This window comes from Formica exsecta, unplaced genomic scaffold (genome assembly GCF_003651465.1).
Source record: "Formica exsecta isolate Colony F162 unplaced genomic scaffold, ASM365146v1 scaffold18, whole genome shotgun sequence".
Classification (NCBI taxonomy): Eukaryota; Metazoa; Arthropoda; class Insecta; order Hymenoptera; family Formicidae; genus Formica; species Formica exsecta.
Window position 1 is genome coordinate 266,392 of NW_021849113.1, and position 12,145 is coordinate 278,536.

The 12,145-nt window shown below is 38.3% G+C and overlaps 1 protein-coding gene across 3 annotated transcripts in view; it reads right to left on the bottom strand.

The window, feature by feature from the left end:
• LOC115233610 overlaps window positions 1–12,145 on the bottom strand; it is a 49,039-nt gene that overhangs the window by 19,279 nt on the left and 17,615 nt on the right. For 2 of the 3 annotated variants that reach the window (XM_029804123.1, XM_029804125.1), the window contains exons 5-10: window positions 11,902–12,145; window positions 10,835–11,639; window positions 10,033–10,110; window positions 9,460–9,668; window positions 8,972–9,207; window positions 115–575 (exon numbers count right to left, since the gene is read on the bottom strand). In XM_029804123.1, the coding sequence (XP_029659983.1) occupies window positions 115–575; window positions 8,972–9,207; window positions 9,460–9,668; window positions 10,033–10,110; window positions 10,835–11,639; window positions 11,902–12,145 (2,033 nt within the window). The remainder of the gene's footprint in view (window positions 1–114; window positions 576–8,971; window positions 9,208–9,459; window positions 9,669–10,032; window positions 10,111–10,834; window positions 11,640–11,901) is intronic. The other variant, XM_029804124.1, reaches the window with a different exon arrangement.

The following is a 12,145-nucleotide window of genomic DNA, read 5'->3' on the forward strand; positions in this document are numbered from 1 at the left end:
CCCATAATATACATATCATGTATGACATATATATAAATAATTAATTAATATTTATATATTAATTAATATATAAAAAATGAATTAATTAATCAACAATTTGAGGATCGCGCTCACCTGGCAGGCGGCGGAGCCGCGTCCCGGACAGCAACTCCAAACGTCCTGAGCGACGTTGGTGTCCGCTGTGATGCCGGCGACGGTGATGCTCGGCGTCGTCGGCAGCGGCAGGGAACCACTCTCGAAGTAATCCCAGTCGCAGTCCTCGAGCGACTGCGCGTGATGATGATGGTGGCCACTGTTCCGCGGCAGGCCGTTCAGGTAGGACGAGCTCGAGCAACTGCTGTCGGCGTCGTCCTCCTCGCGGCCCGACGATGAATCCGAGCTGATGAACACGAGCCGTCTGTAGTCGACCGCGGATGCCGCCTGCTCCGGACCAACCGATCCGGGATTAGGACTGCGTTGTCGGCCCCCGCTTCCGCCACCGCCGCGTCCGATCAGATTTAACGTCTGCAGGCTCTGCAAATCCTCGCTGGTGCAACAGGACGATCTCGCGTGCGATCTCCCGCGTCGTCGTGAACCTTTTGCAACAATCGTTAACGGTTCACTTGTCGTCTATTCCCGGGCTGATTCAGCGATAGAGCGAGATAAGATCGAGCAGACCGGGAAGATAAGAGACGAAATTGTTTGATAAAGCCAATTTATCAACATGTTGGTAGCTGCTTTATCGTTTTCATCGATTATCTCTTTTCTAAGAGTTTATAGCATTTGAAAATAATATAAGTCCGTACCTCGAACATGTAATTCATAAAAAATGCCATGCTAATAAAATAGCAACCAAGTTGTTGATCGAAGAAAAAATTATATATTTTATGCACCCATACATGTATCATCGCGATAAAAAAAGTTTTAAAATTCTGCAAAAATATACATTAGCTTATTACGTGAATTCGCAAAAAATATAAGCGGTAATTTCGAACTATTCTGTACGGCAGTGCAGCAACTATAGCGATCTAATGAAGAGAAGCGTCAGTTCTGTAGATGAAGCCACAGTCATAGTGTCTATAAAGAACCCTGCGGGCTGAGAATGCACTTTAACAGAGAGCATCCCTTGCGGAGTCTCATTTATATGCTGGAGAAGCAGTGAACAAATTACGACGCAATTAGAAGGGAACGCGCGCAAAAGTCTACGCTAATGTTTCTACCAACTCGAGGAACTAACTCTTGAATGTTACGAGCGTGTTACGTTTGCTCACGGCGCTAACGAACCGTTAGTGAATTCTAAACTTTGATAATTGTATAGACACGACAACGCGCTGATTCGTAGACTTTCTCGATCGATTACTAGTCGATCACTAGTCAATTCGTGGACAAAAGTTGATAATCGAGCATTATCCTGCTTAAAATTATTTTATGATAAATATATGTCTCTCTTTCTCTCTCTTTATATATATATATATATATATACTAGTCGACAATTCGTGGACAAAAGTTGATAATCGAGCATTATCCTGCTTAAAATTATTTTATGATAAATATATGTCTCTCTTTCTCTCTTTCTCTCTTCCTCCCTTCCGCCCACTCTTTCTTTCTCTCTCTTTTTCTTGCTTTCGTTCTTTCCCGCTCTTTTAAATATACATATATTGATTCTGAATAAAACACGAAGAATAATATATAAATGAACGTGTATATGAATGAATCTATGTATATATGAATGTATGAATCGATAAATGTGATGTAATATGAATGTATATAAATGTAAATATATAATCAAGCAACATACATATTTCAAATTGATCGACGGTTTATGTGTTTTCACGAAGATATTTATTCCATCATATATTTTTTCAGTGGGTTTCAAAAAATCTTTCAGGTTATTAAGTTTTTATAAGGTTTTATTGTTTCGATGTTATAATGTTACAACTACAAGCCAATTAATTGGAAGACTGCAATAAGTTTTTTAATTTGATAGAAGAATATCAATAATCAGTTTGCGAAGTCCAGTTTTAAAAAACTTTTAAAATTGTATAGTCTTTAAACGTTAGCTTTAAAAATTCTTTAAATGATGATAACAATAAGGGAATTTTTTTCCGAGTTTTGTTTGAACCGTATCTCTTATCGTCTCTCGTTGAACATTTACATACAAATTAATTGAAACATGCAAACATGCGTTACTAAAGACATATCAAATGGATACAGACGAATAAGTTACATTTGGTCGTATCCTGTGAAAAGTAATTCGTTTCAGGACGACGGAGGCAGCGCAGTATAAAGAAAAATTAATCGCCTCTCGGGGTGCAGTAATCAAGAAATATGCGAAACGATAAAGTAGGCCGATCCGTTTAATAAATGAAGTTGACCGCCATGATAAGCTAGAAAATAGCAGGCAGAAAATTCGCTATGGCCGAACTACAGGCTGTGTTGGGGTTGTGTAACGGAGTGGTTTATCGAGAGTTCCGCGCGTGTGAGCGTACTTTAAAGCAGGGAGCACGAGAAAAAAAAATGCAACGAGAAGAACAGTGAGCGATCTTAGCCACGCGATAAAGTTAGTGTGAGCGACTTCTAGAAAAGGGGTTACCCAAGCAGCGGATCGATCTACCGCAGAATACTCGAGAACGATTCTATTGGATGATTGCATAAGTTCGTGCCCGATTTAAATATAAACTTCAATAGATTATATTTTAGAGATAACACTTTTATTAATCAATTATATAGTCTCCATTCTTTTCTACAATGGTTTTCCAACGATCTATAAGCTTGTCGATTCCATTTTTGAAGAAAGAACTTGTTTTTTCTTGAAAAAAGTTTGTAAGGTGGTTTTCGACAGCTTCCTCGGAATTGAGATTCTTGCCATTTAAACTATTCTGCAAAGACCGGAACAGATAAAAATCTGAAGGCGCAATATCTGGAGAATATCGGTTGCTGCGGGTGCTGCAGAATTTCCCCTTGCAACTCCTGCAGTTTTCGCAGCGTCTGTTGAGCGACGTGTGGCCTAGCATTGTCGTGGTGGAAGATGACGCCTTTTCGATTGGCCAAAATCGGACGTTTTTCTCGAATAGCTGCAGCGAGTCTAGTTAGTTGCTCACAGTACTTGTCCGCCGTGATTGTTTCGCCGCGTCGGAGCAGCTCAAAGTAAATAATTCCCTTGCGATCCCACCAAACACACAGCAACACCTTCATCGGATGCAAGCCAGCCTTTGCTACGGGTTCTGCTCCTTCAGCTGCTGTTTTCCATGTCCTCTTTCGCTGTACGTTTTTGTAGAGAATCCACTTTTCATCGCCTGTTACCATTCGATCTAAAAAAGGCTCTTTTTTGTTACGCTCGAGAAGAGAAAGAGCCACAGTCATACGGTTTAGCTTATTCCTTTCAGTCAGGAGATGCGGCACCCATGTATCAAGCTTGGAAACGTATCCAAGCTTTTTTTAAATGACGAAAAGCGGTTTAATTATCGATGTTCAGCCTCTTAGCAATATCCTCAGTTGTAATCCTTGGGTTTCTTTCCACTAAGGCATGCACAATGTCATTATCAATGCCAGAAGGCCGTCCAGAGCGGGGTTGATCCTCCATGTTGAAATTACCATTTCGAAATCTGCCAAACCACTTTTTGACTGTTCGGAGAGCAGGAGCGCGGTCCAAATAAACGGTTTGAATATTTTTTTTGTGCAATCCCAACACTCATGCCTTTCCGAAATTCATATAACATTACATGCTGCAAATGCACCTTTTCGTTCTCCATTTTTAATGATTTTTCTTATGCACAAATGGACTTATCTGAACAATGTCTGACGCTAAATTGACATAAGACAACGTCATCTATTCGGTGTAAGCAACAATTACCACACGAAAACAATAGAACTCCGCCATGCAGTAACTTAATGCCATCTATGAAAATCGGGCACGAACTTATGCAATCATCCAATATATATATATATATCGATTTTTATAAGTTTATATTACATTAAAATTCTATTTAGTTTTATTTTTATTAAATTATGATGTTATTTAAATTTAAATACAAAATATCGACAATTTAATTTGCCTAAAGCTCAGAGAAATGTCCTTTTTCCGCAATTCTTCGTTTGTTTTAATTAAAAATAGGGACGCAATGCGTTTTTCGCAGCATAAAAAAAGAAAATCATACTCAACTATAAATGGTATACTAATAGTAATGACGATATGAAAGTGGTATATGATAATGAACGACGTAATGCATCGCGCGCGCGCGCGCGAGGACTCTTTGATATTGACTGTTACATCGCTCACGCACACACACATGCGTCAGAGGTACACGTAGGAGGATTGAATTTATATCTATTGTGCGCCCCGAAACAATGCACTTTTTATTGCGGCGGCGGAACGGCGGCGTCTAAATCTTTGCTTGGTCATGTTACACCGCCTTGATTCTGCGTCTGCCTCACCTCGGTTCTTTTCTACAAAACATCTCTCTAAAAGAACCTCTCTCTTGTTCTCTTTAAATACTTTTTTTTTTCGATTTTCGGGAAAGGAAAGAGATGAATCGTTTTTTCGCTACGTCCCGTCGAAGGATTTTACGCTGACATCGGGTAAAACTATATTCATTAATTTTTATTAATTAATAAAAGAGAGAAACTATAATCTCTTCAACTTATTTTTATCTCGCGAGATCTCGCTGTTAAAATTCTCGTTCCATTGCTCGTTCATTGCGCCGAGGTACTTTATTCTTGCGCTGATAAGGCGATAAGAAGAAACGGGACGCGGGTCAGGTGGTCGTCAGGTGGCGGCTCGTCGTGAATGGCACATGTAAAAGGGGCACGGGAGAGGGCAGAATCGGGGGCCCGCTCTGTTGGCGCGCTTTATGCCCGCTTTTTACGCGCCGCTGAATTACCTGGTCAATGGCACGAGGGCGGCTCGTCGTCTCTCCGTTCGCGTATGTTTCCTTCTCCCCCTTCCCCCCCACCCGTGCGCGCCGTTATCACTAACCGAGCCTTCTTGACTATTCTCGTGAATGACGTCGCTCAAAAGAGAGAGAGAGAGAGAGAGAGAGAGAGAGAGAGAAAGAGAGAGAGAGAGAGAGAAGAAAAGGAAAGGAGAGGTGGACCCCCCGGGGATTAAAGAGAGATCGCCAAATCTCAATAGAACGCGTTTGAAATGAGAATAGCGGAAACCACGGATCTGGGTCTTCGGCGATGATAAGAATCGAAAGATTTCAAAGAATGAGGTAAGTTCATAATTTTTAAGAATTAATACTTTCAATCTAACGTTTCGTACTAATTAATTATTTTACATATGTAGCGATTATATTTGTCGCGATCTATGCTTTATTAATTATAGATATTTTTGCGAACAGCACGCGACCTTATGAAGAAGGTGTCAAATAATTAATGTCTTATGTATTTTTAAATTTAATATTGCGAATATGTAAAGGATTGTACAAGCTTACTTTTGTATAAAATACATTAATTTATAATCTGTTCGATTTTTCCTCATACTTGAATGTCAAAACTGTTTCAAAATTTATATTTTAGTCATGAAAATTCCGAATTATCACTTCAACTTTAATCTCATTTCATTCATAGACGTCGCGATAGAAAATATGTTTAGCCATTAATTCAAATCATTGCTTAAAATACTTGAGATTTCAAAGAGTAAAATTTTTTAAAATATATATAGGAATAGAGAGACATATAAATTATTTGGAGCATGTCTCTTTTTAATATTTAATATCTCAATAATTAAGGAAATTCAAATAAAAAGAAATCAGGAATAAAGATAATTTTTCAGAGCGTCAGATTTAAGTCTCTGTGCACAGAAAGAAAAATCTCTCGCAAAAATTCGAAACGAAACGTGATAATGCTTTTAGCAACAGACAGTTCGGCGTCAAACTCATCACAGAAAATGCTCTTGCATTCTCGCGAGAACTTCGCAAAATGTCATGTGTGTCTGTTGGTTTCTGATATTATTTCACGTTTTCTGCCAACGTTCCGAAATAACGACGCCGAAACGATACTTGAGCAAACAATGATACCAAGCATTATTGTAGGTTTTACCTCGGATTTTCATCAACTTTAGCTTTTTCATCGTCCTTGACGTGACGATGGCTCGATTGTTATCGCACGTGCAAATATACATACAATAGATTCGTAAATAACCACGTACACACACACGATCACGCATTTCGTATTTTTCAGAAATTTTTCAGAAATTTCTCAAATATTTTTCGTAAAAGAACTGAAAAAGGTCGACATAAGAAAAAGAGAAATTTTCAAACAAAAAAATTCTTATGTCTTTTAACACACCTGATTTCTTCAAAGATATTAATTCCGAAGAGATTGAGGTGCAAATCACACAAGAAGCTTTTTGGCGGTGTCCTTATTTTATACACTTTATGAGAAAACCTTCACTCCTTTTTTTAAACTAATTTTCTCTAATATATCCAGAAGGAAATTCACTCACACACGTTAATAAAGGCGTATATATACCTCCTTAATTTTTTATATCAAGCTAAATAATTTTGCCGTAATTATCGAAAAATTTTCTCATAAAAAACAGTGGACGGAGATGGTTCGAAACGCGCTCGGCTGTCACTTTGGGACGTCGAAAAATTGAGAAAACGCGACGGGATTGATATTTTCCTCGACTTGAGTTTCCCGTTCGCGAAATAAAGACGGCTTCGGTCGCCACGCCAAGGCGAAGAAGACGAAGTGAGCGATTCGCGTGGGCTACCGCCGCTAAACTGAGAGCGTCTACACCGAGGGGGCACACACCTGAGTCCCCCCGCGCGCGGCGTCGGTCACTACCTTACTACGGTGCCTATAGTATACCTTGGCGCTATAGTGCATCGCGCCTGTGTTATACTGGGTGATCTGCCTCTTTAACATGCCCTTTTCCGTCGTTCTTTTAACCCTATTTCAATATTTTCGCTAAAAAAATTCCGATAGATTTAACGCTTGACTGAAAGAACGAGAATTTCTCCAAGACACACACGTTTGAAAAGTCCGTGAATGGGAACACGGCAATCCTAGGATAAATACACGCTGTAATTTCGTCAAGCAGTTCATAAAGATTGATTTACATCATATGACATAACAATATTAATTTCGAAAATTTTTTAACGTCAACAAATAAACGAAATATTCACAAATTAATTTTTATTGTAAAATTTGGCATGTATTGTTTTATTATTAAATGAAAAAAAAACAAGATCAAAATGACGTCTATTTTGGGTCCATCAGATGTTAAAGACAAACTGAAAAAGAGGTTTTTTTCTCGCAACATTATATCAGAAAACACAAGATAAAAAGAAATTTTATAAATATATTTTAGAATGCCAACTGTTCTAACAATTTATTATCATCAACAAAATATTCATTATGATTAATCCGAAATATCGTGTCTCCATCTCTTTCTCTTTTTTACGTACATTTCAGATTTAATATGTAAATATAGATACGTTTACATATTAAAAAAGAATTTATTTTATTTATATTTTATCATAAATCAGACATATATATATAACGTGAATCAATCTTAAATTCATTATTATTTTATTATTTATTTATTTATTCTTAATCCATGCCGTACGTTTGTAATTTATTTTTGTGTTAGTGTGTCTTGTAGTGTCTATATTCAAACTTAAACTCATCATATTTTCTCTTCTCTTTAACACTTTAATCAAAATTACATGCAATCGTGTCCTTAAAAAAAGATTCTTGAGATAGGACTCGCGTCAGATCGTATAAGTCGGGATCTTTTTTACAATTTGGCACGTAATCGGGCGATTAAGATGTTTCGGAGTCACTGACATTTCTGTGTTATTATTCCTGCGTCACCCCGTATACTCGCGGCGCAGGTGAGTGGACTATAGAGCGTCAGCAGGGGGAACGCTGGTTACCCTATTATTCCTATGCTGTTCCCCTGGGCCCGGCTTCGCTTCGCCTCACCTGCTGCCTATCCGCCGTACAGATGATTCCGTGCCAAAAGGCTTGTACTCGGGTGAGAATGGACAATAGAGATAAGACGGAACGGATAAGACTTTCATTCGAAATCTTTGAGATTCGACCGGGAGTGAATTATTGCTGGAAATAAACGGCGGTAACAGGCTGTCGTAAATCTCAAATGCAACGACGCGGAGGAATATGGCTATAAAGTGAGCCTATTTGAAGTACAGGATAGAAAACTTAAGGTACTAATTTACTACAGTGTGTGCTTTTTTCCTACAATTTTTTTTTTTTTTTTTTTTTTTTTTCTTGTGATATAAAATTTTTTGAAAACTCATTTTTTCCTTTATTCTGGAAAAATATTTTTTATAATAAGAATTTTTTTGTAATAAAAATTTAGAAAAATATCTCCTTTTCATATTGGTTTGTTAATCGCTTTTACTCCATAGCAAGTACAATATTACGGCAATCCCGGTGTAGAAAATGAGAAAGTACATTGATAACAGAAACGTGATTGACAGTTGGACTACTCTTTGCAGCTCCATGTTTGTGAACACACACTTCTTTCTCTCTCCCTCTCGCTCTCTTTCTCTGTGCGAATTAACAAAGAGAAAGAATTGCAAAATAAAATAATCGATCAGCGAGATGTTCGATTTACGCCGAGTTCGATACTCGACTCGAATTACGATCGTTTCTCGGTATCACGAAATTAACGTCTTTAAATCACGAAACAATAATTCGGAGTATGCACTATTTTATGCACTCTTGTTAAACGTCGAAATGCATTCCTTTCACATTCCACCGCAATTCATAATTGCTTATTTTTTTTCAATGTTTCTGCTCCGCTGAAACGTGATCGCAGACTTCAGAATGCGCGAAGAATTTTTATCGAATTAAAATGTCGATCGATTATTCTCGAAACATTATTTTATAACATCTTCCAGCAAAACTTTTTTAATATAAACAATAAAAATCAATTTAAATGCGTTTCATCGATATTCTATTAATTACTCCTCTTTCGTCACTAACTTTTTTTCATTCATTATCATAAATATCTTACCTTGAGCATCAAACTGCCTTCTTCGTCGCAGCATTGTTCTTCCCTGGGAAGGGAGCGGACCTGTCCTATCGTGGCCATCCTCGTTGGTCTCATCCTCGCCCGCACTCGTCGCACTGTCGCGTTGCATCATCTCGTCACCGCCGATCGTCGACGAAACCGCGCCGCTGCCGTTACCCCCAAAAAATTTCACCTTCCTGGCCAGCTCCACGTAACCGTGCAAGCCGGTCTCGCTTAATCTAGAGGGAACAGAAAACGAACTATAATATCTAATTTCTTAGAGATTTTTGTATCTTAAAAATGTAATTTTTTGTTTGAATAATTTAATATAATTTTTTATGTTTAAAAAAAATCCTTAAAAAGTTAAAAAGCCATTAAAAGTTAAAAAGTTGTCTGTTTTTTTAAAACAAATTAAAAAAAACAGGCGAGTGCGCTTTCTTGTAATGTTGGAAGGCATTTAATTTTACCGAATTTTCTTGAGACCGACTCACCTGACACTCTCGCTACCGCTGCTCTCGTATCTGGTGCTACTGTTGGATTCTCTTCTGGTTCTCGTAATCGTGTCACGTATCCTCTGGGAGGCGGAACAGGAGTCTCCTCCAGTTTTACGTGGCAATGCAGGAGTGGGCTCGCTCTCGCTCTCCCGAGGACTGTACCTCGATGACCTCGTGCTCAATGGACTGGCTTCCGGCGACAAATGCTGTCAATAAAAACGAATTGAAAATTTAACCACAGAAACTATTCTTTACAAATATATAAAATAAATATAATAATATAGTATATATAGAGGAGATATATAAATAATACTTTGCAATTTTTAATATTAATTTAATCTGTATATTTTTAAAAGAGCGTATCAAATTTGCAATTTAATAAAAACTTACGCTTGAACAACGCTTATTCGGGGTGTCGTCGGTGTCGTCTGGATTCGAGAATTCTTCTAAATATAATAATATAATATATATAGAGGAAATATATAAATAATACTTTGCAATTTTTAATATTAATTTAATCTGTATATTTTTAAAAGAGCGTATCAAATTTGCAATTTAATAAAAACTTACGCTTGAACAACGCTTATTCGGGGTGTCGTCGGTGTCGTCTGGATTCGAGAATTCTTCCTTGGAAAATTTTCGCCGCACCTGTTTAGTAAACAATATGCGCGTGACAATATCATGCTTAGACTCAAGATATTAGGCAACGCGATATAATCATGAATTATAAATAAAGAGCAAAGCGTGACAGAGCCTTCTTTCTTTTGGCATATGATAATTTATAAATATATAATTGATATTTGTAGGCAAATAAGATTGCCATTCTCTATGAAATTATTATTTGCTGTTATTTCGTCATTTCTTGAATAGGTATAAGGTAATAATAATAATTTCAATGTTTTCTTTTTTTCTTTTATGTGTCTAAAATCATCTCTTGTCTTACTTAAAAAGATAACATTAAATAGAAAAGCTGATATGTATGTAAAGATTTCGAAAAATTTAACCAGAAAGAAATTTTCAATAAAAATAAAAAATCGTGTAGTAAAACGAAATCTTCAATATATCTTGATAAAATAAATATATTCATAAGAATTGAATTTTTGTAACATAATATTGAAATGTTCAAAGTTTAAATAATCTTGATTCTATTTTTTATCTTACGAAAGATATCAAATTTGTATTTTTATTTAATTATCATTTCTTATCTCGGTTAAATTATTGTTAGTAAACGAAGGGTATCATAATATATGCTTAAGAGAAAAGGCTCTCACGTTTCGCAAAGGATGCCGGTAACACCTCCATATACACATACATACACACATACATACGCCCACGCATACGATAAACAGTTCACACAAGCATATTCACTGACCACTTGGAACTCGTCCGGCCTCTTTCCATAGCCGATCTCCAGCGGGCCCTTTCTTTCACCAATGACGTCACCGTCGCTGCCGACGTCTAACAATCGATCGGCGGTGTCTCTCATCTCCTCGTCATTGTTATTCCGCTCCTTGTCATTCTCCGCGACGGACTCGGCTGATTCTGGAGTTGCTAGCAAACGCTTCTCGTTTACGACTTCCTCGCCTATCGTATCCCGCTCCTGCTCGTCCTGCACGCTGTCCTCCGCGACGATCACGTCGAGCATTCTCGCGTCCCGGTTCTCCGCATCAGCTCGCGAGTCTAGTATTACTTCGTGCTGTTCGATCGCGACTTCGACTGTCACCTCGTTCCTCGACGACAATTCCTCGATGTCGTTAGGGTCGTTCTTGCCGTCCTCGCATCTCGTTCTGTTCTGTCCGATTTCAGCGACTTTCGATTTCGTTGCGTCGCCCACGCTCTCCGTTCTTTCTTGCCTGTCCTGCTGTTTACCTTTCGCGGATTCCTTGATCGGATTCGTGCTGTCTCTGCCCACGTCCTCGCGACTATTGTCGCGGCGAGAGATCCTTATGCCCGATTTGCCGGCTTCGTCCTTGCCACCAAACACTGGGGAGACGATGAGCGACGAGAACTTAGTCTCCTCCTTTCGCCCGGATTTCGATGAATGACGGATATCGTCCTTGCTGTCTTGCCGCTTCAATCGTTCTTCTTTGTTACGAGAAGGTAGTAATTTCGGGATCAAACTCGGTACGCTTATGTCCTCGCGACTACGACGCAGATCATCAGTGCTTCCTCTATATCTGCAAAATAATGATAAAAATTAATAGCAAATTATTATCAAACTTAGTAGCAAATAATAATTAATTATATGTGCATTATTCAAAAATATTCCATTTATTTTTTATTAATGAGTCTCTATTCCTATCGTAAAACGATTCAGTAAAGAAATGGCTTTCAAAGATAACATTGTATAGAATAAATTGTAATATATGGGATTTACATTTATGGATAGATTCTTTTGTCAAATTCATTATCCGTAAAGGAAAGGAAGGAATTACGTACCTCTGAGGAATGAGCGATCGCTTAGGCGACTCCTGCGGACTTCGGATGTCCTCGAATTCCTTGGAGCTCCTTTTGAAAATAGGAATATTCGACTTCCTCTCGCCATGCTTGGTCGGGCTCGGTCTCGTCTCGGGCGATATAAACTTCGCGAGTATCCTTGGCGGTTTTATCAGGGAGATCCTCGGTGTGCTGTGCTCCTGTCCAGAATCCTCTTGTTCCTTGCCCGATCGCTCTCCCTTCCTGC